The sequence below is a fragment of the Aptenodytes patagonicus genome, chromosome 5 (assembly GCF_965638725.1).
Source record: "Aptenodytes patagonicus chromosome 5, bAptPat1.pri.cur, whole genome shotgun sequence".
In the NCBI taxonomy this organism is placed as follows: Eukaryota; Metazoa; Chordata; class Aves; order Sphenisciformes; family Spheniscidae; genus Aptenodytes; species Aptenodytes patagonicus.
Genome location: NC_134953.1, coordinates 37636734 through 37662290, shown reverse-complemented (window position 1 = coordinate 37662290; position 25557 = coordinate 37636734). Strand labels below are relative to the sequence as shown.

Sequence of the window (25557 nt, the reverse complement as noted above, 5' to 3'; positions counted from 1 at the left end):
ACTTTTGCAGTAAGCCATGTGATACCAGAGGGCATGAAGTGCACACCTCTTCCCTGCACCTGAAAGAAAGGAAGAGGCCTGCTTAGCTAGAGAAATTTGGCATCACTCTATTTGCAGACTCAATGACTTAGGAGAGTCAAATATTTCTGTTCCTTAAAGACCTCACTGACACGCTACGGGTAGGGACTGTCAGGGTCCTGAGGGTGCCAACAGTCATTAATGGCCCTGACCAGCCTCAACTGGGGCCTCCACCCACACACCTGGTCCATGGGCCCAGGAGCTCCATTTAAGCTCAGGCCTGCCCAGGCAATCACTCTTTGTCTAACCTATGTTATAGGTGTGCTTGTTTTGAGTCCTGGCTCTAGCCTTGTTTCTTTTCTGGATCTATTAAATGAACTTCACATTCTCCTCTAGTCTTGTTTTGGGCATCATCTCCTGCAGTTCCTGACTTGCCTCTCTGGATAGACCATAGACCTGCTTTGTGCCCTTGCTGTGACTGTTGATGGAGCCTGTTCCCAGCACCCAGCTCTGCCTGTCCCGCTGCAGGACTGCGCCCTGTCGGTGAGGATACTACCCATGCTGTGGTCACCCTTGGTTCCTAGCTCACCTCACCTCAGGAAGCAGCACAGTTCTGTCTGCTTGCTGGCAGAGATAATGAGAGCTGAAGATGCCACACTGGAAAGGAATTGAGGTTTGCTCAGGTATTTCCAATCTGCAAGCCATAATGCCTGTTGCGGAAGAAGGAAAAAAAAATCCTCAAATTCCCAAGTATCATGTGGGAAAAGTTCTGTACTTCTAGTGGTTTTGGATGTGGTTTGGGGCAAACGAACAGACAACTAGACAGATGTTACTTCAGATCACTAACTAGTAAAGACCACAAGCAAGTATAAAGCGGAAAAAAATCTTTCTGATCCCTATAGCCCAGAGGCATGACACTTGAGGATAATTTGTACAACTGTCTCAGAACAGAGCTGGATGTACATCTGTATTTTAAAAGCACTGAAAATAATCTTTTCAGCAACAACTGCTATGGGAATAGCTTACCTAGCTTTAGCCTTGATAACTTATTTCAATTGATAAATATTTGAAACATCTTTACAAAAACAAGCATCCTCAACAACAAAAAATTCAGGAACAAATTACAGCTATTGATAAAACTACCTACCTGCTTGAATTTTTCTTCAACTTAGCAGCTCTGCTCTTGAGTATCTTGACTTTAATACCTTCCTCTGTTTATCATCAATCTGCCAGGGAAGGATGACAGTGTCAGGCATGAGCGTAACCTGAATGACATTAAAAATGCTGATAACTTAAGAATGGGTCATAAAAGAGAAGTCACCAGAGAAATTCTGTAAAGGGCATAAACACTTCAAGGTAAAAAGATGAAGTGACAGCAGTGAGAATGTTAAGATTTGAAGGTGCAAATAATGAACTACTACAGAAACTAGTAAAGAAAACAGAACTTCAGAGCATTTTATGCCACAAGTATTTAAAAAAAAAAAAAAGCTATACACATAAAGCTCACTGCTGAATTCCTTTCTGTGTTAGTATATCTCTGAGATGTTCTGTTTAATTCTGCAATTAAAGTTTCTTATTGCTTTCCTAAACAGTATTCACTCACAGTGCACGCTTCCCTGAATTACCAGGGTTGACAAAGTACCTTCCTGAAATATCTTGCCTGTATACAAAAGAAGTAACAGCCCATTTATGCAGTTATCTCATTGTTCTAGTTACTGGTGAAACTCTAGAAACTAGATGACTTTCAGCTGTTAGTGTGGTTGCAACACTTCTGTGTGAAATCAGTAAATAAATTAAGTTTCTACAGTTGGAGCTATTAAAGCAGGGGGGGAGGTTTTTCCTGATCAGAATCCCAAAAGAATACAAATTGGCTGGGGAAAACCACATCAACAGTGACTATAAAGCTTGCTTCCATAATTCTCAGAACAGTTGCTTTTCAATTAGAGACTTAAACATCAGAGTGACTTCAATGAAAATTATGAATTTCCCAGGTATATTAAAAAAGGCAAGAAGACTTGAGAGTTTTCTGCTATAAAGGACTTATTACACATTTGCTGGAAGAAATCTGTCCACCTTTGCTGTGTATTTTTTTATTATTGGAAAAAATGCATATTGTAACAGCCATTTCCCAATAATAACATAATGATCAAACAGAGCAAAATAAAGTTTTCCCAATGCTGAAGCAAATCTAATTTTAAAGAATGTAGCCTATTAAAAGAAAAAATGAGTAATTTCTGTTGAAGGCAGTTTGACACAAGCAGGAAGAAAAAAATGTTCCAGCAAATTTGTTTGGAAATGGGTTCATTTTACTTGTGCAAGCATTGAGATCTGTTTGACTATTTTCTTCATGTTAAAAGACTGACTTTTAAAAAAGGATTTTGGTATATGAAATACTTGAAACTGAGGTCAAGATGTATGGGGCAAAGAGCGTATGAGAAATAATATGAGTAACTGCAGAAAACTGAGAGAAAAGCTGACAGCATTAACTTTTTCACCAGTGTCTGGCATCAGGTATGCTCCCCTTCCTTATACCATGCATCAGCATTGAGTGTGTGTGTGTTTTTTTCTAAGAGTTGAGGACAAAAGTTTAAATGCCTCCTGGAAAGCCCTATACACTATATTCAAGATAGACATTGCAGAAAACCTAAAAAATTGCAAAAAACATTGACAGCTGCAGAGATACTGGGTTTGACCTTCCTGATACTACAAAAAAAAAGTTAGCTTTTTTAGAGTCTACTTCCCTGACACATTTTGAAACTTGAATATGAAAACACTGAATATTCTTTGCTTGATATGAAACTGTATTTGTAGACAAAATAAATGGTTTTAGCACGAAGTAGCTATTTAGATGCTTAAAAAAAAAATCGATGTACTTTATTGTATAGCCTAATTAAAGCTATTTAGGTTTTGGTTGCATGCACTTACAGGTCTAAAAATCTGTATTTGCTGGCATAGGGCATCGATGACCATTTCTAAGCGGCAGCAGGCGATCCCCGGGCGTACTAAAAATTTACACCGCCAGCTGAGAAGCCGGCTCCCTGCTCAGCCATCCTCTCCATTGCATCGTACGGGTCGGTCTACTCTGGCCAAGTGAACGGTGAGAACCGGCCCCTGCAGCGGCTCCGGGCGGGTTAACTCGGGCCCTACCCGAGCAATCCGCGACCTCCTCGGGCTGCCGCCGCCCGAGGGGAGGCGGCGGAGGGGCGGGCCGCCCCGCAACCGCCGCCTCTGACGCGATCTGCAGGCGCCGCGGCGCGGCCCGGCGGCCCCGGCCGTGGCTCGGCGCGGCCCGGATCGCAGTGACGGCGGGGGCCGCCCCGAGCTCCGCCCCTGCGCCGCGGCGGGGGCGCCGCGCGGCACCATGCGCTGCCCGCGCCGCCCGCTCGCCGCCTGAGGGAGCCGCCGCCCGCGTCCCGCGTCCAGCCCTGCCCCATGGCTTCCCCGGCGGCGGCGGGGCCCGGCGCCGCGCTGCCCCCGGGCGCGGCGCGCCGTGACTTCTACTGGCTGCGGTCCTTCATCGCCGGAGGTGGGTGCCCCGGGCGGGCCCCTGCCCGGCGGCGTGCGGTGCCCGGTCTCTGCGGGCCTCCCGCGGGCTGCCAGGGGCGGGAGGCTGGGCTTTGCCGGGGGAGAGCAGGGGAGCCGAGCCGGGCCGGGCTCGGCTCGTGCGAGGCGCCCTCCCGGCGGCCCGGCCGGGCAGGTGGAGGTCACTTTCGTGTCAATATCCCCGCCAAAACTGCCGCTGAGGGTATCGTCACCTGGGGAAGCAGTGGGCTCTCTTTTCCTTTTTCCCCCCTTTATTCCGCTGATGTGCTAACGCAGGTGACTCGGTACACGCAAGTGACTCGCACGTGTGTCAGAACCAGCGAAGAGCCCCGCGTAGGCGCCAGTGAATAATGTTCAAAGAGCCCAAACCCTCGTTAGGGTACTCGGGGAAGGGAGGGTTATCCGTGTCCCGAAACAGTTGCGGCGGCTATTGTGAAGATTAAGGTGGTGTGAAGGGGGGCAGCCTGGCAAACACAACGCCATGTTATTAACCTCTTGGGGAAAAAGCCTGTTTATTCTTCTTACAGGGTGTTGTCCCAGCTGTCTGGTTTGCAAGGGGGCAGGAAGATGTTTCGTTTGTTTAGTTTTCGCGTCAGGCTGCACTCGCTGTTGGATCTCACTCTGAAGTAGCACAGGGTACGCGGCGGACACGTAGCCCACTCCTTTGGGGAGAGCAACTACGTCTGTTTCCGCAGAAGGAGGAAGCAGGGTGGAAGACTCTTGAGTAACTTTCTCTGAAAGCTTCTGCTGTGACTTCAGCAGCTGAGAGAGAGGGTGGCCTGGGTTTTTGTAATCAGGGAAAGTAGCTTATACATTTCACTAAGGCTTTAAGGGTTTTGTAACATACTTCTAATAGAGGCTGTTTACTTGTCATTGGGGCTTTTTCCAGTTCCTGAGTTTCTCCTCCCCTATTCCATTTAAAAATACATTAGAAAAATCCCTTATTTATCTGCTGATGTAAAGAAGTTTTGCATCCCGTCACCTTTCTTTTTCCCCTCTTGGAAAGGTGTTGCAGGATGTTGTGCCAAAACAACTACTGCACCACTGGATCGAGTAAAGATTTTGCTGCAAGCTCATAACCACCATTACAAACATCTAGGTAAGATGGCTGCTGTGTGTATAATTTTTGGTTTTAAATGCAATGTGTATGGTTTGGGTATGTTGATTTATTCAATGATGTGGCTGATAAAAAAAGGCGCTAATCAGACAGAAGGTTGTATCTGTCTGGTCAGTCTCTGTGCCATGTTTTGTTAGCGTTTAAAAAGAAAAACAAAGCCCTGTGCGAGTAAGTTGCGGTATTGGTAGATGTGTTGGAGATTGAGATGTCGGAATAATCCTCAATAAGACGCATAAGAGCTAGGCTTGATCTTCCTCTTACTGAATCCCGCAGGAGGTTGGTAATCACAGGTTCGAAGCTTGGATCGTTTATGTGAAAACCGTCACTGCTGCTAACTGCTGCAGTCTCCTACAGTGATTGCCGGTTTCCGGGGGCTGTGGGAATTGGTGCTTTTCAGAGCTTGGTAGCCCTCACGGGGGCTGGTGGTCACAAGACAGTGACCGCTGAATCCTGCAAGACTCACGTGCACTTCCGCTCGCAGACAGCAGTGTGGCTGATAAGAATTGAAGATGGAAGTGGATTTGTGCTTGGCATAAGGTGCAGGTGATCCGTATTCGGCATCTGTGTTGCATCATGATGGGAGAATAAACTCACAGTTGTCAGCATGTTCAGAACTGTTCTCTATGGGGCTGTAACCGTGCCCTCTTGTGCATAGTATTTGAGGTATTTTATGTCATATGTTCTTGAAATACATCATAACTTACATTCCGAAATGCAAGTGTGTTACAGTTGTCAAGAAAAAAACAATAATTTTGAGTTGGTTAAGTTTGCATGTAATGGAACTTTGGAATTTTTAACTTAGAGACTAAAGATAATTTTTTTTTAAAGGCTGGAAAAATAAATCTTGAAAGAAAGTTCAAGGGCTATAGATTCACTTCACTGTACCAAAAAGGGAAACACAAGTAATGTGGCATTTTGGTAACACAGTCACATAAGTACGCACTCAAACCTGCAGTCTAGAATCGAAGGCTGAAATAACTGGTTTGGCTGATATTTTAAATCCTTATTGTCTGTTTCCTTTGTACTGTGCCATAATTGGCAAGTAAAATCTTATCTAACACCCTAAATAGGGAAGAATATATGATGCCGATTATTAGAAATGTGTCTGACTTGAGCGCATGTCCTTGTTACACGTAGGCAAAAAAGAAAATTATGTGGATGGGATACCTGTAAGTGCAGAGACACGATGGATTAGTTCATCGAAGTCTTCACTAAATGTTTTTACTGCCCTTGCTCTGTGGAGTTCGTGCCACATGGATCTCAGAGCATATGTTTCAAGAAATAAGAACAGTAACTCATCATTGCAGGGTAGAGAGAAATTCTAATCACGGCATAAGTATTTTCAGAGGCATGTAATAAGCGTGACAATACATTTAATATTGTATTCTTAGAACCCCAGAAACTAATTAATGCTTGTTTTATTTAAACTTCAAATGAAAGTTTGTCAACTACTCCTTTTTTCTGCCTGAAAGTAGAATAAATGTGTAACCCTTTTTCATGTTCAGCTCTTTTATATTATTAAGTATTGCATATGAATGAAAACTGTTTAACTGTTACAGTTTATTCCTTCACAAAAAAAAATTAAAAAGTCAGTTTGATAGCAATTGTGCGTAACTAATAATACGTTTGTAATAAAACTGTAGGTTTTGCCCAAACTTTGTGTGATCTTGCATTATTTCCCACCTATTAAAAGGGAATAGGATTGCTTCTTGTTGCAACAACTCTGGGACAGGAAGTGTGAGATGTTTAAGTTGTAAGTAATGAGTCTTAAACTTGTTTACTTCATTTCCTCAGTGACGGCATTTAATCTGTAACTTAGCATGTAGCAATATTAGATTGTTTTCCCATGGTTTTAGATTTTTAAGTATTTATTTATTTATTTATTTTGAATTGACTGAATTGCAAGTCAACCAGTTTCCTTCCTTCTGTTGCTAGTATTGGCTTCTCTGGGTGGATAGTATCATCTGCGATAGGATTGCTTGCAGCCCAGGCAAGTCATGGGGCCTGAACGCATGAATTCAGAAAAAGGTCCACTGAGTCTGGGAGGTTAGAAAGCTGATAAAACTTAACCTTAAACCTCCTCCTTCTGGCAGTGTTTGGACATTGAAAGTGGATTTTTCACTCTCTATGGTTACATGAGCAACATGATCCGGCCTTAGTTCTATGCATACTTTCTTATTGTCAGTAACATTTGTGTGATTTTTTTTTTTTTTTTCCTCCCCCCATGTAATTGTTAAATACCTCTTTTTGTATTGCTGACAGGAGTGTTTTCTACGTTGTGTGCTGTCCCCAAAAAGGAAGGTTACCTTGGGCTGTATAAAGGAAACGGGGCAATGATGATTAGAATCTTTCCCTATGGTGCAATTCAATTTATGGCATTTGACCAATATAAAAAGGTAGTTGAATTTATTTTGTTTTCCTTTTCTTTTTTTCTGCCTACAATGAATACGGATTCTTTAAGTGATCGAAACTAACACTGAAAATTTTGTATCTTATTAATTAGCTGCATGTCTTTTCTAAGGTTGCTTAATTTTATCTGAATCTACCCATTAAAAATGTCAGGGCAACAGTGACATTTTTTGCAGTGTTGCTTAAGGAAAAAAAAATTCCCACCGATTTTTGTACCTTCTTATTGTTGAGAATAATATTTTTTTTTTAAGAAAGAAAAAGGTAATCTAAAGTCTGCTATTTGTATTGCTATAATGTAGCCCTTTGTGAATAATGTAGGAACAAAATGTAAAATGGAACCTTTTTATTATATTGTGTTGGGATTCTTAGTACTTGATGGATGGAATAACTTAGACTTCAAAGTCTGTCTGGATATGACTGTTATATTTGACCTGACTAATGACTATGTCAGGCTCTAGATAAAAATGACCTGGAAGAGAAAATGCTCATTTCAGGGTCCCAGAAGATTTGTGGATTCTTTTCTGCTCTTGTGCATTTACTCTTTCATAATAAATGTGTAATAAATCCCTGCAACATCTTTTGGAGGTCAGGTGTTAGCATGAACATGTTTTTAAACATTGCTTATATGTGGTGAAAAATACCATTTTACTGTTAGCAATGAGGAATTCAGTGTTTGAAAGGTCAGATTTAGTACCCAGTGAAGTAAATTGCATGATCTTTACTGAAGACAGTGAGATAGAAATTGTGATTCCCTTCCCTAAAGCACAAATTTCAGAAGGTTGATACAAAGAAGTAACCATAGTGAGGTTCATATGTTCTTTTTTTTGTGGTGTAATCATAAATGCTGTTGATTTATGCTTGTTTTATGTTGTGTTGAATAAAAGACTGCATGCTGTGCTTTATAATGAAATGATTTATGAATCTGCAAATTTCAAGAAATGACTTAGCATCATAGCAGTTTCTTTTATCTATTAATTGACAACAAACATTCAAAATGTTTTGCAGGAATATGTAAAAGGAAAAACTCCACAATTCTTAAAGAAGGAAGATATGAAATGATCTTCTTTATAGCAGAAACTGCTTCTTAAATAGTCTCAGTTATTTGATAAAAGCCTGGAAACTAATTTCTAACTTCCTTCCAGGACGTAATGTAACTTAGGAAGTTCTTGCTCTCAAATGCTTGTCCGATTTCTCTCTTCTCCTTTTTTTTCTTTTTCTTTTTTTTTTTTTAAATCCAGTTAGAAATATCTTTATAGGAGTGTGTTTCACATGCTGTGCATGGAAGAAAAATTTACTCTTCTCAAATGTGTCACTTTTCAACTTTGCTCAGTGTCCTTTGCTCTCTATCATGCAACAAGGATAGTATTCAGTTTGCCTTGTTTGACACACATTAAAGATAACTAAATAAACAATCTAGTTTCTGAAGTAAACAGTACAAATACTTTCAACTAATCATTCTGCCTTGTTAGTAGAATTTTAGCACTTTAACGGTTTTAATAAGAAATTGGTAATGGCAGCAATGTTCAGAAATTCCTCTGACAGTAATTAAGTGATCTGGTTTGAATTTGTAGTGTTGTAAACTTCTCGGAGACAGCTACAGAGTTTGCATTAATGTACTAATAAACTGTGTGATGTACTTCCCTGTATTTTCTGATATACAACTATTGTAAATGTTCCGTATTTTACAGGTAATAAAGAAGCAACTTGGGATTTCAGGGCATGTGCATCGATTAATGGCTGGATCCATGGCAGGTATAGTTTTGTACTTGGATTTCAGACATCCCTTTTGCTGAAAAGTTAATATTTGTTTAGAGGATGATTTGATGTGTTTTCAGGTCAAACCGTTGCAAATTTGTTTAAGCAAAAATACTAGTAAATGGTTAATGTAACAAATAGTTGCCTAATTGAAAACTGTTTGTCTAAGAGTATTTAAAATATATTTGTTCAAGCATTGAATTCTGTGCTATGTTGTAAAGCACAGTTTTTATAGTGTTTGTTATGGCTTTAAAAATATGAAAAATCCAGTGTCATCAAGATGAAGTATAAAGATGCAGGTTTTAGTAGAATTGGCTCATCAGCCTGTCTGCCATTGCTACTAGGTTGAATATAAGCCCAGAGAAATAGAGAGAAATGCAGCTCTTTAAATGGGTGGATTCTTTGGATTTGCCAGAAATGTCTATGCTTTTCAACATCCAATGCAGAATTGTCATGGTACTCCTTAGTTCATATGTATGAACATTAAGAACACCATTTATCAATTATTGCAATAGCAGTAGAAAAACCCATTTGTAAACTGCCAGTATATAGTATGTGTGTGTATATATATACACACATATATGTATATATTATACATTTCTATTTTCCTCTTGCTAGTCATTCAGCCAAAAGTAGCTAAGAAAAAACAGGGAAAGGTAAGTAATAGTAGACTGATTTTTAATTGAGGTGGTTCTTCATGTGCTTTTACTTTGTAAAACAGGCTTAATACTGTCTAGGGACAGTCCTTAAATAGTTATGACATGGGTATTACTATTTAGCTTCTTTTGGAATAAAAATCCTGGGGTTTGTTAATACTACCTTTAGTTAAACTAGGAAGACCTCATGAAAATATTTTGGCTCTGCATGCCATCAGAGCAAAAGGAAACAGAATGAAATGAAACAATTCAAAGATCCTAAAAACTAGCAAAACCCATTTGGCAAGATATGTTTCAGAACTTGGCTGGCTTTCTCACTGAAAGAAGTGGAAGAAATACATAGATTTTTTTTTTTCTTTCCTTTTTTTCTTTCTTCCCCCCCGGCTTTAACTGTACTAAAGAACACTTTAATTTTATCCCCCCCCCCAGCTTATTATTAGCTTTTTCAGGAGCCTTGTCAGACACCTGGAACCTGACTTGTGAGGCACTGTGAAAACATTGAATAATTAGCTTAACTCTGTCAGTGTTGGGCACGCTGGAATTCTTTGTGTAGATAAATTAATAGCATCTGGCATTGTTTTAAGCACCTTACTGGTTAAATCTGTTTTGTGTGGTTAGAGTAACAGAAATAAAATTAATATACAGTACTATCTGGAAACCATGATAAATGAAATGCTTTGTGTGTGCATTTAAGTACAGTATACTCAATAGTCTGGTATTGAGCACCCCAAAACTGAGTAGATGTGCTAGACTTAGGTGTGCAGTAAAATGAATATAGCAGTCAGGCACAGTAACAGTATCACATGTGAGTGTCTTACTATTTGTTTACTAGGTGGCATTAACTGCTTTTTGGGATATTCATTAGATAAACAAGAGGGGAGGGTTTATATTGAGTATGCCAAGAAGATATAGAGGAGGAAGGAGGCACTAAGAAGAAGAGTGTAGAGTTTGAAATCTGATACAGAAGTTCTCTAGATTTGCAAACAAAATAAGAAAAGACTTTTAAAAGCAACTAGTAATATTTTTTGCTTTAACTCCTGTGGCTTAGTCTCTTGCTGGCTCCAATAAGGAATATTATTCTGTTCCTTCCAAGTTTAAATGACTAACGGAGACGGTGTGTTCCACCCCAGTGTTGGTGGAGAGGGGTCTTCACAGTTTCCTGGAACCCGATATTATGCAGTTGAAAATGGATAACCCTTGTTTCCCTTTCCTTTTTGTCCCCTCTACACCATCTAGCTACATAGCTGTCTGCTTTCACTTCTGTGTAGCTACTGATACTTAAATCTTGCTTATGTCAGTGTTTCCAACATTACCAGCAGTCAACAGACCTGAATCGGCTTCAAAGAGGGGGGGAAACATTTCAGTATCTTCTGTAACTGATAAACAGGATCAAAAGCATATCCACAGGGAAAAACAAGGCAATGAGGATGGGGGTAGTGGAGTGAGAGAAAAGAAAAACCTATTGTAATGCATATATTTAAGGAGGCCAAGTTAAAGTTACTGTGGAAACTTTAACTCTGAATTTCCTGAGTCTTGTGTGATTCAAATTTTAGCTGTAACACCTCATTAACAGATAAATGGTATATAACTTCTTTTAAGGAAAGACAGAGCTGGGGAGAAGCTACAGAAATCATAGAGGTTAGTGGGGTTTAGGAAACAAAATGATCAAATAACCCCTGTATCACAGGATGATTTTGCAAATCTAAATCTTGTTTTAGTTTTCTAATTGAAAATCCTGAAGTAAAACACAGAAATGTGTGTTTCCTCCCCTGGACTTGATTAACTTAAAAATAAAAAAGCCAAAAAAGACTAGATGTTATCTAGAATAAACTCAAGTACCATGAAACTAATACAGAAAGCATGTTTTTGTTTTTATCTTCTTACTTTTAGTAAAAGCAATTGGAAAATAGTACGGATCTAGGAGGATACTGACTGTCTCATTTTTAAATAGTATGAAATTAACAAGTTACCTATTTGAGTCAGCATTTTAAAAGAATCTGTGCTGTTTATTTCTTCAGGTGCAATTCAGAAAGAAACAATTATGTATTGGAGGTCTAGAAATACTAGGACTTGTAAATTAGGCAGTTCTTTAACCTGTCTGATAAATATTCTTTGTCATCAGCTATTTCTCTGTATGTATAGTTCCTGAAGCTTTGTTTTGTTCAGAAGATCTTTGTACTAGTTAAGGAGAATATCTTCTGCAGTTCAAGGCTGTGACTTGTGCTTACCACTTTTTGAACTGTATACCTCTGAATCTGGTAGTACTTAATTTGATCTACGTAGTTATTGATAAAGTACAAAGAGCGTGGTACAGAAATCATAAAAACTTGTGTATCAGATATGTTTGCAGTACCTGATCCTTGTAAATGTATTTCACTTGGGTTTTTTTCTTGCTCCAGATGTTTTTTTATTTTTATTTTCAAAGAAAGAAAATTACTAAGAATGGAGGAATAGTAGGGAAATTGGGAGACAGAGATAAATCCCTATATAGCTAATCTCATTGTTAACTCCCAAAGCCTGGGAAGCAAATCAAGGACAGTCTAATTCCTGTTGTCCTTCATTGACACTAAGTCTCAGTAAACATCTGTGTAACCCAGTATCTTGTCCCCAAGATTGGTCAAAGGTGCTTGAGGACAATATGGTAAGTGAAGAATGGTCTTTCCCTGACTCCCCTGACTTCTGAGTCAGCATTTGCAGTGAAAGTCTGCTGTTTTTGAAGAAGTCGTTCCTTAAAGGAGGGAGGAGCTACCTATCATGATTATTTCAGATCAGACGCTGGGAATTGCAGTATGTCTCTCCTAACTGTTGAGATACTTCCAATTCTGTCCTGTTGAACCAACCATGGGAGAGATTTTTGGCTCAACTCTCATTATTTGGGATAGACTTTGCTTCCTCAAGACAAGGAATCAGCCTTAAGATGCTGTGGTCTGACTTCTGGTAACTCATAATATTTAGGGAGTAGAGAGGAGATTGGTAATTTTGTAGACTTCACCATAATGACTTTGTGTCCCAAAGCTGGCCGCCATTCCTCCCAGAAAGGATAGTGTTTCTTCTGAGCCCCAAAGGAAATCTTGATCCCTTGTGTGTACATTTTGCTTATATGAACAGTAAGCAGTAATATGTCTCTCCCAGTTGCTTCAAGAAAGCATATTTTGTGGCTGATGTTAGAAATCCATTTTTTTTCAGAATTCATGGCTAGAGGATTTTAAGAAGTAAAAAAAAAAAAAAAAATCCTATTTAAATCCTTACTACATATGGTTTCTTTCAGTTCCATCTGAATTTTTTTTTTTCAATTGTACTCTTTTTGGACTGTGTTCGCTAGTTAGTGCATTCACCAAGCTCTTCATTGGTCTGTTTGCTAGGCTTCATTCAGAGAATATTTCTGGATATGTATCAGTGCATGACTGGAAAGAGAAGGGGGATAAAGTTGTCTGTTCTCCGAAGTGGGATGACTTTCCTGTGAACTCTTAAGCTCTGTAAAAGCTTTTTTTTCCCCCCTCTTTATTTTTTTTAAACTGCTTGAATTCATCCATTTTACAATATTTCAGGACATCTCAGGCAATCCATTAGGAAAAGGCTGTAGTCTGAGGGATTGCATTTAATAATGTAGGTCAGTGGAAACAGTCCTAAAGTTGCTTTGGTGTTTTGCAGCTTCCAACTTTTGAACCCTATGGGTGAGACAACATCAAAAATCAACTGCAGATGTCTGCTTTTTATTCAGAGGAATCGTCCAAAATCTCTGAAAGAGGTGTTTTTGTCTTCTAAAATATATTACTGGTAGGATACTCCAGAAGGCCACAAACTTTACTCTCAATTGACAGTTGACCAGTGTCAGCTTTTTGGATAGCTCAATAATGGTGTTCATTTTTTTTTTTTTTCCTCCCCATCTAATCCTGATATCTTCTGTCAGATCATTCAGCTTACTAAAGCTGATTTCTTTTTTTTTCTCTCCAGATAAAAGTTATGAAGAGCTTGTTTGCTGGAGTTGTGTTGTGCTTGGGATTTGTTGTTGGTTTGGTTCCCTCCCCGCCTCCCCCCCCCCCCCCCGTTGTGGTTTTCTCTTGACCTTGTGAAAGAAGGGGAAATGATACACCTACAAAAAGAGATATCATTAAGAGACTATTAAAACTTCAGAGGAAGTGGCAATTTCCTGCCAGCATAAAAAGTGTGCTTATCTTCTGCAAGACTAATTTTTAAGGGTGATGTTTAGCTAAATCAGAGCAGCTGCTAGAAAACAATACCAGTCACAAAGGTTTTTGCTTGCTTTTTCTCCTTTTCCCAGTATTTTTTTTCTTAGTGACGGTGGTATAGCACCAGAAAATGACCTCTGTTTTTAGTAAACAGTTTTAACTATTCCCTCCAAATAATTTGTCAGCAATTGAGTGGTTTACCTCAAAAACTAGCAGTAGGAAAGAATTTGTTATTCAGGTAACTGTTAGAGTTGTTGTTGTCTGTACTGGAGTTCTGTTTCCAAAATTACAAGTTGATCAGCATCTAATCAGTTTTGAAGCAGTTAATAACTGGATGAATCCTAAGATTTAATTTTTTTTGGCATCTAAAGTCTAGAAATAGCTTTTTTGGTCAGAGTTTTAAAACAGAAGTGCTGGTGTAACATGAACTTTTAAAATGCAGTAATGCAATGCAGTTAAGTACTCTTCATCAGTACGATCCTGACTTTATTTTAAATGTCATTAGACTATATTTAGTATTTTCAGAGGCAGTAGATAGATACATGTATCTATATCCAGTAATCACATCAAATTCTGAGGCAACCTTTTTGAAATTAAACATGTAAATTTGGTGGTTTGATTTTTTTTTTTTTTAAGGTATGGTAGGATTAGGTTTCATGGTTGCAATCCAGTAAAGCTGATGCACTTGACTAGCCTGATGCTTATGAGCCATGGACGTAAATAAGGTTGCCCATGTGAATACAGTTAGGCCCATAAATCTTTGGAAAATCAAGGCTTAGGTGTGCAGCTTCAGTGAACACCAAGTATAAACATAAATCCTTTGTGTGTTGCTGAAGTTAGTGTTCCTATTTGCTGATTATAAGTGACTTTAAGTGTTTCTTTAGCAAAATAATTTGTATATGCTATTCTATTCACTGCCACAAAAGGAAATTCTGATTTTCAAAATAATCCTAGAATCAGATAAGGTGTAGGTGAGTTTTGTTTGCTTGTTTTGTTTTTGTTTTTAATAAAGGTATTACAGCAGTGATTTGTACTTACCCTCTTGATATGGTTAGAGTTCGTCTGGCGTTCCAAGTAAAAGGGGAACACAAGTACATGGGAATTATCCATGCATTCAAGATGATTTACACAAAGGTATTTTTTCTTTTAATCTTCAGTCCTGTCAAAGCAAAATATGCTCTTTAAAAAATGTTGCACTGCATTGAAAATAGTGGCTTGGTGGAAAATAACATGACTTCATTGCGTGCACATTGAATTTTTTGATGTAAGAAATTATCTGGATGCTTCCTTCTACTTAGGCTGCTAAGATGTAGCTAAGACTCATGTAAGTGGGAGGTCAAAAACAGCAGAGAGAAGTTGCTTTTCAAGAACAAGTAGTAATGATACAAAAAATTTGGGGAGGAGGGATATATGTAATGCAGAAATGTCTCCTAGATTATGATGTTGGATGTAGATTTTTCTCCTTCGTTTTCACTTCTTTATCTCCTATGGAGCCAGGCAGTTGTCCCCTCAATTCTTCAGGCATAAGAAATGGAACTTGATGTTAGCTCCTTGGTGCTAGATGATGCTAGTCAGATTGCTGTCATGTGAATCTGTATGAATAGTCATATAACTTGCTGAGACATTTGTTGTATTTCTTGCCACAAATGTACTTGTATTTTCTTTCAAAGGAAGGTGGTTTTAGTGGGTTCTACAGAGGGCTGATGCCAACTGTTGTAGGAATGGCGCCATATGCGGGTAAGTTAAAAACAGAACGTGGCAGTCCTTCAGCAGTTGTGTGTGCTACTAAATTTACATAATACATTTGCACACCTAGTTAATTAGCTTCCTATAAAATCAAGGATTCTGTTTTTTACTGAACGGAGAGGGGAGGCCAGTAGAAGCATTTGTAACTCTTCAGTCTTAATCTAGAATTGATCAATGTGTGTTAAAGCATCTTCAATAGGCAAAGCCTAGCTTTTCTGAAACTTGGAGTTGAGAGGGAGAGAGGTAAAGCAGTGGTTCTTTTCTGCTTCCCAATTTTCCCTCAAGAAAGCATGTAGGATATTTCTCTCAAACAGGTAGATCCATGAGAGAGCAAAGTGCTCTAGATGGAGACTTAGAGCCTCTGTATTGGCTCCATCTCCTGGTGACTTTTATGTAGATACTTACACAAGCTAAAGCAGTGGGTGACGTGGGATGGAGGAACATCAGAACTGCCCAGCTAAACTACAGTCATATTTAAAAGATGAGAGAAGTTCTTCAGTTAAAAAGATCTTAGGAGTTAATCTTAACAGCAATCCAGTAATTTAAAACCCACAGTCTAGCTTATTTAAAGCATTCTTTTAATGTTAATTATAAACACTAATTCATTTGGACAGAAGTTACTGTAGAAGTTCAAAATATTATTTGTCTATTTCTTTCTGCTTAAGAAAAACTTCTAAAAGAATTGGAAAATAGTTTCATTTTGTAATTGCAGCTTTTTGTTTATGATGATGATGCATTGACAAATGGTTTGCTTTTTTATGAAAGTACATAAAATTAAATTTCCTTTTAGGTTTTTCATTTTTTACCTTTGGTACCTTAAAGAGCATTGGACTTGCTCAAGCACCTAACTTGCTTGGACGGCCTTCATTAGATAATCCCGATGTCTTAGTTTTGAAAACACATGTAAATCTGCTGTGTGGTGGCATAGCTGGAGCAATAGCTCAGACGATATCGTAAGTTTGAGTATTGATTGTTTTTTTTTCTATATAGCTGTTTATTCTAAAGAAACTTTTATCTGAGAATATGATTTTATGTAAGTCTGGTTATTAGTAAGGTTTTTAAATCAGGTTAATCAGACACTGGAATTCAGTTATTTCCTATTGTTTCATTTACTAAATATATTTAATCTTCAGGGTCTTTAAAGATATATATGCATTGAGTCAATTAAACAAATTCAGACAAATCGCCTAAAATCAGTTGGAATCTTGTTTGATAAGCTATGAAATTTTGACCATGAACATAATTTGCAGAATTTTATTATTCCAATTTATTTTCAAAACAATGTAACCTGTGAAGCTATAGAATTTTAAAAAACAAACAAAACCAACCCACAAGTCTTAGATACTGTATTTGGCATTAATTTTTTTTTATTTCTTTGCCTGCTTTCTTGATTCTCATGCTGTCCTTGTCATATTTTATTTTGTCCATAAACTAAATTAATTTAGTGGACTTACATGGCATCAATTTTTCACTAAATCACTGCATTACAAATGTCATTTTCTATTAATCCTTAAACTGTTAATTTTATTTTTGATTCAGGTGTCTTCTCCCTCCAGCATTTTACAGACTGTTTTATACTCTCATCTGATCTTCATGTGTCTTCCTTACTCGTGCCAAATGGAATATATAACCAGCTGATTTGCTGGTTTTGGTTGTATAGGGGAAGTCTCCCTTTTTGGAGAACTTTCAGCTGTGTTGAGAATCTGAGCCGGATTCCTGACTCACTGAAAAGGGAACTTGGAGGTTGCATATGGACTTCTTTGTATTCTTTTTTAAACAATATTCATATAGTCATCACACATCTGGTTGAACTGCTGTTCAAATATCTCCTCTGTAGATATCCCCTTGATGTAACTCGTAGGCGAATGCAGTTAGGAGCGGTTCTCCCAGACTCTGAAAAGTGCCTGTAAGTATTTTGTTTTCATCCGTAGTAACTGAATTCTTATGTCTGAGCAGAGTTAAATTCTTAGTTTTAAAGTTTAAAAAAACCAAACACACACACACACACCCCCCACCCCCCCCGCCCCCAACTACTATGTTGTTGATTTCTTCATTCTCTTAATGAATAAGTTTCCACACAGACAAAAGCTGCCATTATCACTCTGGGGTTAAAAAAAAAAACCTGAAATCACAGTGGCACTTTTGTTAGTAATACTGTATTTGTATTGGTAACCTTTTTTTTGTATTTTAATTCAACTTGCGATGTCTTTCTTTAATATCAGCAGTATCCCTAAGAGAGAGACTGCATGCTTCTACTGAAATGAAATGTTTCAAAGTGTTTTTTAATGGTGCAGAACCTGTTTCATAAGATGATTTTGCATAATACTGTTTTATTTGACCTTTCTTGCATTTACGGTAATGTCCCACACCCCACATGTAGTTGGGGTTCCTCCAGTAGAAGTGGAAGTACCGTAATATCGTTAAAATCATAGTATTAAATCAGCTCTCATCTTGAAAAACTTTCTGAATTTCCAATTGCCTCAACCAAATTAAATTCCAGGACAGTTTTATCTTGGTTACTTTCAATCTTGTGGAATTGTGTATGTCTGAATCCAGCGTGATTCAGTGTGAACCACCATGAACCACCTGTGTGGTGAATTGGATCTTACTAACAGTACTCTGTCTTAGTGACCTTTTATAAACAACCTAGATGTTGCTTTACTGTGAAAGTTGCTGTTTTGTTTTTCTTAGCAGCCTTAACGTTTTTTTTTTTTGCTTGGCTATTTTCCACTCCAGATACTTTTAAAATAAAAATGCGTTAATTGTTCTTGGGGTTTTACTTTCTGCATTTGTGAGAACTACTTTTACAGACATCAGGCTTCCCAATTTAACAATATTGTTGTGACGGTGTTTGGAGAGAGCTGTGCCTTGACGGAGAGTAGACATCTATGTCTTTAGAGGATGAGAGGATAAAACAAGTAGGAGATCTTGAAGCTTTGAGGCATATGGAAGATGTTCTCAAAGAGCAGTGTCTTTAATAGCTTGGAAATATTGAGCACCTTACAGATTTTTACATTGTTTTGCATTTAATGTCCATTTGCTCCATTTCAATATAAGTATGTGAGGAAAATTGTTCTCCTTGCATATGCACTGCAAATTCTGCTTTTAAGGAGGTCAAATATTATATACGTAACATAAATTCTAGCATTTCTCGTTTGAGAGAAAATACTAGGTCTTTGTCATGGTGGAGGACGCTACACACATACAAGATGTAGAATACAGAGCTAAACATAAATTTTATATGCAGAGCTTTAGAAGGATGGGTAGTATGATTGAGTGCTCTGAGAAAGAGAATGGGATACAAGCCTAAATACTGATCTTTAATGCAAGAAGTGTGTGCTACATTGGGCAAATTATGTTTCTGTTACTCTGTATTACTTTTGTAAGAAGAATTGATGCTTCTCAACTCCTTCCTGCCAGATAGGCAATGGAATATGCATAGCCATTCTGGTGTAAAATGTCTTAATATGTCTTCTAGGGCAGGTGTTTTCAGACTGAAACTTCTTTAGATGGGATTGCACTGTCCTCTTCCCAATTCCCAGCCCTTGTGCCCAAATTTCTTGCAGAAGCTCGGACTGTCTTCTCAGTCCTAAAAAGACTATAATGCTTCACTGTATGGAGTCCCATGGGTTTTTCTCTGTAGATCTCTTAAGAACCAAGTAAAACAAATGTCTTGTATTTAAAGAAAGTGATTTTGACTATTGAATATGTGTATCCAATAATGATTTGAGTTCTTATTTTTTCAGTACAATGGTGCAGACACTGAAATATGTGTATCAACAACATGGAATACGAAGAGGATTATACCGTGGCTTATCTCTAAATTATATTCGTTGTATTCCTTCCCAGGCTGTGGCTTTCACCACATATGAACTTATGAAACAATTCTTGCACCTCAACTAATTTTTTTTTTAGAAGACTTTCCTGTAAAACTACACTATCAGTCCTCAGATTATATTGGTGAGTAAATTACTTGAAGTTTAAAAAAAAAAAGCTATCTGTTACTGTGGAACTGCTGTTGTCTGACGTTTTTATTTGCCAAAATGTGGTTAATTTCCTGGAGTGAAACCAGGAGACAGATCATAATAAACATTAGTTAGCTATAAACATTTTTTTGCACTTGATCTTCTAGGTGTCATTAGATTCATGTTAAGAATTACGCAGTTTTAAAATCACACCCACATTTTATATGGGTTTCAAGCTGTTAGTTCTTTAGCTTTATCACCATTCCAAGAGTTACACACATGGTTATATTGCTTTTTAAGCTAGTAGTTAGACATCTGTTCTTTAAAAATTAAATTGAATAAACTGATATGAACAGAATGCAGTGATTTTCATATTCAGATACTTGCCTGCTCTGTAGAAGCTGAACTCAGCAGACCACAACTTAAGCATCTTTTCATTCTTTTTTTGTACAAGTTTTCTGTATGAAAGAACAATGCATATATCTTCAGATTGGTACATATGAGTCTCTTCAACCATTTCAGTAAAAAAAGACAAGATCTATTTAACATTATTAGAAATCTTGCAATTTGGAAGCCAGTTTCTTGGCATACATGCTATTCTAAAAAATGGTGTATCTACACAAATAAAACCAGGGGGGAACTTTTACAGTGACAAGTGCTAGAAAAGGTTTTCTTAAGGCAGTTAGCATGGGCCTAATCTTACAAGGCATTTCTGTACCTTTTCTGGAGCTGAAATGTTCTCGATTCAGTTTATTGAAGGCTGGGTATTTTATGTACTATCCAGTACTAGCTTGTGTAAACAGGTTTGTCACTACCTTAAAACATGGTGACAAACAAGACTGCATGCTGCTGCATTTACTTATTTAGGCATATGGACCACATTGAACCTCTTGTGCAAGAAAAGAAAATGAAGACTGTATTGGAGTCTGTAGATGTGTATATGTACTGTCTCTAAAGTATGGTATGCAATAGACTATTACATGTTTTCCTCCTCCTACAATTCCTTTTGTAGAGGGAATTATTTTCCAGACTTGTTTATACATGATTTGCATTGGTACTCTTGATTTTACTCACTTGATTCAGGAAACTGTAAAGCATTTACTTTAAGTGATGTAAGTTATTTATTTATTGTAAATATTTTAGCAGTGTCTTTTAATAATTGGTAATGGTTACGTTAAGTGGCGGATGGTGAGATTGATTTGCTTAATTTTGTCAAATTTGACAAACCAAATTTTGAGTTATATATTCAATACCAACTTTTGTGGCTCTTTTTTTTTTCCCCAGTTTCTTAAAAGTATGTATTTCTTTGATATTTAACAATGTAGCTGCAGACGAGAATGAGATGTATTTGATTTATTTTATTAAAAATTTTGAACTAATGTCTTCGTGTGATTTGTACGTGTTGCAGCCAGAAAGAATGCATGTTTCTGGAATTATCTGTATGTTTGCCCTTGTAGGTAAATCTGCATAACATTGTCATTCTTAATTAAGAGACAACAAATACGAGTTTTCACCTGATCTTTAGTTTCACTTAAAGGAAAACTAACCAATATCACAGTGAATTTTTATCTTTTAAAGTCCTTGCAATAGAGCTAAATCCACTGTATTAAAAAAAAGAGATGTGCCATTTTTCTCTCCTGCATTGTTTTACTCTGTGAGTAAATAAGCATCTTCTCATGTGCCAGTTCTTTGCCATGTTAATACTGTTAAGGATGTTTAAATTCAGAGTTTCACATCTTAATATTTCTAAAAGCGATACATTTGAGGAACTCAAATAGGTTTGAGCTGTGTCATGAAAAGTTAAACAGTTCTTATGCAGAATAAAGCAGAATTCAGCATATTCACTCTTGAGAGAAAGAGAGAAGTAAAAAGTGTCCTGTAAATAATTGAGTAGGATATTGAATGTGAAAAATAGACCTACTGGATGAAACTGTGCTGTATTTTCAGGATCAGTTTTTCAAAATAAATTTTAAAATTTATGAATAATTTTATATTTGGAAGTATTTTAATACTTTTGAGCAAGGTCAGTGAAAGAAAAATACTTTTGTCCAGGGGCTAGATGGGAAGAGGCTGGAGTTTCTAATTTTTTTCTAGTAGCTATTTCTAACTCTTTCTGGAAAGCTTATTCAGGTATTTCTTATTGAGTTAGAACATAGAATTTATTTAGAATATCTGACTACCACAATGGAAACATGGGACTTAATTGTAAATCCTCTTCCGTTCTCTAGTGACAGCCCTATGAAAACTGGGTTTATTTTCATTTTGAACTACTGAGGGATTTATTCCCTTGGTTTTTTTCTTGTCTGTCTCTTCAGTACTTTCAGTGCACTGAACAAGCAACATCTTATTTTAGCCAGTAAAAAGTACAGGCTCCAGCCAAGCTCATTTCTATGCCTTAATCACATACTTTCTAATTGTTTTTTTCTGTTTACTTTTTCAGCAAATGGAAGGGGCCTGAATATCTGTGTTTGTCTTTATTTCCTAAAAATTTGTATCATCATAATCTCATAACTAATAGTTCTATCCAGTGAAGTAATTATTTTTGTGAAGAACTGGTTATGTAGCCTTGGATAATACTTTTAAACTCTGTTAAACCCACCTATTTCCAATACTCTTTGACATAAAAGTAGAAAAGAAAGCCTCACCATTTTAGGACTCCTTCAGGTGAGACAGTCTTATACAGGCTTATCCATGATATGTCTTGAAAATCTCAGTCTTGGGGGGGTTGTTTCCAGTGATTAAACATTGTGTCTTTAAAATAAGCCCCAATACTTCACATTCTTACATTGAAAATTTTGCCTGCTGTAACCAAGGCATTTATGTATGACCAATATTGCAGTTTGCAGTCATTATACAGAAAAGTTTAATGTATTTGAACCATTTTTTACACTGATTAATTCCAATGTCTTTATTTGTTTCATTACTAATATTCTCCGGATGTTTTTTGTTGCTCATTTAAATGAGCTGAGACCTCAAGGTGGACAAATTCTATTGAAACTCTTCAAATTCTTCCCCTCCTTCCCTGAAAAAAGAGTGTGCAAGGCACTCATAAGCCTTCTTTTATGTTTGCAACTCAAAACAACCATATTTGTTCAATTCAAACAGGTATAAAATAAAAGATCTCTGTGCTTCATCCTTAACTGTGTTTTTATTCTGTGCAATTAGTGTGAGTGAGTCTGTTCAGCTCAGAGATCTCTGCTTCAGTGACGTGAATGACAGGCTGCCCCCTAAGCATCCTCAGAGTGGATCCCAGGATGCTTTCAGGCTGGTCTGAGTTACATTTCCTGTACTCTGCTCTGCTTTCCACTCCCGTTGGCAGGATCTGACTTGTTCTCTTAGCACAGTGCTAGCATGGTTGCATAGTTAATCAGTTCAGGAAGCTGACGGCCTTGCAGCTAACTTATACTGTTTCATTCTGCTATTTACCTGCACCTTTGGGTGCTGTTTGACATTTCGCCTCATCCAGGGTAGAGGGACTAGATACCATGGTGCTTCCACTGATCTGATGAAAGGTTAACCCACCAAAAGAAATGAATGGATTTTATTGGTGTCACCTTACTGAACCAGCTCACGCTGTGGCTGCACACTTGCTAGATCTGATGCAAGGTAAATTTAATCTCAGATTTAGCTTTAGGAATAAACTTGCTACCTGGGGTGGCAGCAGGCAAGTATATATTTCTGAGTCAGTTGCTGCAGAAGACACAGCTGTAGGTTCCCCTCATAGATTTCCCTGATTAAATCTGTAGCCTAAAAAATGAGGGCGTATAAAGCATGTTAACTGTTTGTAAGCATAGATAGCTAACTCCCTGTTTGCCACGGGATTGGGAGGAACAAATTTCATTAGCTTGTGATAACAAATTTTTGACAAATTCCTGAATTTACACAGTTCAAACTTGTGTATCTTGATGTATGTTAATTTTTTCTCAACCACTGATGCCAGAAAGAATTAAAAGAGCTATAGTCTGAGCACTTTAGTGCACCTTTTGTTACTAAAATAAGGTTTGGTGTTTTTCTGGATTTCACAGACCCTCCATAGAGATTCCCCAGACTGCTTGGATTTTTGCTAACTTCAAAAAAATATTTAAAGCATATTTTTATACTCTTATAACCATATTCTGTTAAAATATTTCTTTTTTAGTGTATGAGAGATGTATAGGCAACATGAAAGACACTACAGAACAGAAGGTTATCAAGTGTACAAAGTAAAACTATTTATGTAATCTCTTTTAATACCATACCAAATTATCTGTGTATTTAATAGTATCAACACGTAACTATTAAATTACAAGTAAGCTTATATTAGAGGTTCCACAATGGAAAGTGACATTAATGTAGTTTACTGCATGCATTTCGGGACTATCCCAAAGGAAAGTAAAGGGGCTAATTTAAGTATGCTCTCACCTTTTAAAATTCAAGGTTTGATCCTCCTGTTGGGATGTCTAACCATTGGCCGAAACTGTCGTCTTTGCAGGACTAGAGCCTCATACTGTTTCCCAATGTTTGGCTACATTAAAGAGACACAAGACAAAACTCTTAATACATCATTTTCCTGACATTTAAACTACATTAAGTCATACTGATGTATTAAGAATAGATTTAATACCTGTGTCCTTCAATCTTTGCTAGAAGTGATGGTCTCAGATCCAGAATGCTTTGCTGAAGTAGTGGTTTTGTGGCAAAAAAAAAAAGCAAAGAAAGGAAATCTGTGTATCTGAAACTTCTGTATCACCTCAGAAAGACTCTGTCAGTGAACAGCATCGAATATAACGAGTTCTTATCAGAGAAAAGTTCAACTCGCAGGCTGAGATTCACCCATAAGCAGTTGGGAGCAAAAGGCACATCTAATTTTACCTCATACTACTGCACTGGTATCAGAAGAGGGGCCACGGTTTAACAAGCATTTGACACTGTGGAAATAAACGACAGGTAGAGCTGAGAACTACGCTCTCTAGCACAGACGTAACCGCCACAGGCCCCGGGGGGCCGTTAGGCTCCCTCACGGCGCGGGCCCCGCCCCCACGTCAGCGGCTGGAGGAGCCGCGCGCCACTTCGCGCCTTCAACCCCTCTGCCCGCGCGCGGGAAGCGCGCGCTCCACCCCGCCCCGGCGGAGAACACCCCTCCCGGTACCTCCCATTGGCTGCGCTAGCTCTCTCCCCGTCAGTGGCCGAGCTGGGAGGGACGAGGGGCGGGGCTTCTCCGGAGGCGGGCGGGAAATGCGGCTGTATTGCGCCCGCGCCCTGGCGGGGCGGAGGAGTCTTGTGAGGCGCGGGTCTGAGGGGATCCGCGTTTATCTGCCTGTTCGCGTCGGGGCCGGGTTGCCCCATGGAGCTGAGGCGGGGTGAGCCGTGCGCGGCAGAGGACCTGCTCGTGGCAGAGAGGTAGCGGCCGAGTGGGGGGGGGAAGAACGAGCGGGCGGAGACGGCCGCCAGCGCGGGGGGTTTGAAATTTAAAGCGGGGCGCGCGGGCTGCCTGGAATAATCGGTGAGAGGAATCCGCCGCCGCTTAGCGATTAACTGATGTTTGCGCTGGGCAGGGTAGCCTACGGAGCGGAGAGCAGGCGCCTGGTGTGAGCTCTGTCCTTGCCTGCGCCCTGGAGCTCTAGCAGGCATCGTTCGGTGTCAGGAGAGTGGCCGGCCTGACCGTTCTATCTGAAATTTTGGCCATTGGCCGGATGAAAACTGAACCTTGAGTATCAGTTTTCTAATTATCTTTATGTTGAGGTTAAGGGGGGAAAAAGTTAGTTCTCTGTGTTTGATGTGCTTGGGTGATTGTGGGAATTCTTATGTGCTTTACAGTGTTCAAAGAGATACAAGCTTTCTCACAAGCACAGGGTTGCAGTACAGTTATAATTAACTTATGAATGAATACGAATATATGGATACCAAAAGGAAGCACTAGCTACAATAAATAGTAACTTACTTAATATTTATATCTCCTTCCTTATGTCTCATATGTCCAAATGCTTGTTTTTCATCCCTGTCATCCAAAGAGACAATGTGGAAACATTACCAGAGGGAAGATTTCCTACACTCTACCTGTATAGAACTAAAACCACACTAAATGTATATAAAAATTGGAGAGGGTTAAAGCTGGGTTTATACTTAAAGCTTTCCCTCTTCTTGTGTATGGGTTGGCTGTTTTCAAATAGTGTTATGTC

At 38.5% G+C, this 25557-nt stretch overlaps 2 protein-coding genes across 4 annotated transcripts in view; one reads left to right on the top strand and one right to left on the bottom strand.

Moving 5' to 3' along the window:
• The window catches only part of TET1 (tet methylcytosine dioxygenase 1), an 83986-nt gene extending 80956 nt beyond the window's left edge, over positions 1-3030 (bottom strand). Inside the window, exons 1-3 of the mRNA XM_076339393.1 lie at positions 2944-3030; positions 1166-1244; positions 613-728 (exon numbers count right to left, since the gene is read on the bottom strand). The gene's annotated coding sequence lies outside the window, so the exon portion shown is untranslated. The remainder of the gene's footprint in view (positions 1-612; positions 729-1165; positions 1245-2943) is intronic.
• Positions 3031-3450: 420 nt separating this feature from the next.
• On the top strand, positions 3451-20778 carry SLC25A16 (solute carrier family 25 member 16). Of its 3 annotated transcripts, XR_012995458.1 has the most exons (10): positions 3451-3544; positions 4568-4660; positions 6941-7074; positions 8776-8839; positions 14701-14822; positions 15359-15425; positions 16225-16387; positions 17272-17340; positions 19181-19394; positions 20267-20778. XR_012995458.1 is itself a non-coding variant. In XM_076339391.1 (9 exons), exons 1-9 carry the CDS (start codon positions 3451-3453, stop codon positions 19335-19337), a joined length of 963 nt encoding a protein of 320 aa, XP_076195506.1. In that variant the 3' UTR covers positions 19338-20778. The 3 variants fall into 3 exon arrangements, 2 of the variants coding, with proteins under 2 accessions (XP_076195506.1, XP_076195507.1); XM_076339391.1 differs by having other exon boundaries at positions 19181-20778; XM_076339392.1 differs by lacking the exon at positions 4568-4660 and having other exon boundaries at positions 3476-3544; positions 19181-20778.
• The last annotated feature ends 4779 nt before the right edge of the window (positions 20779-25557 follow it).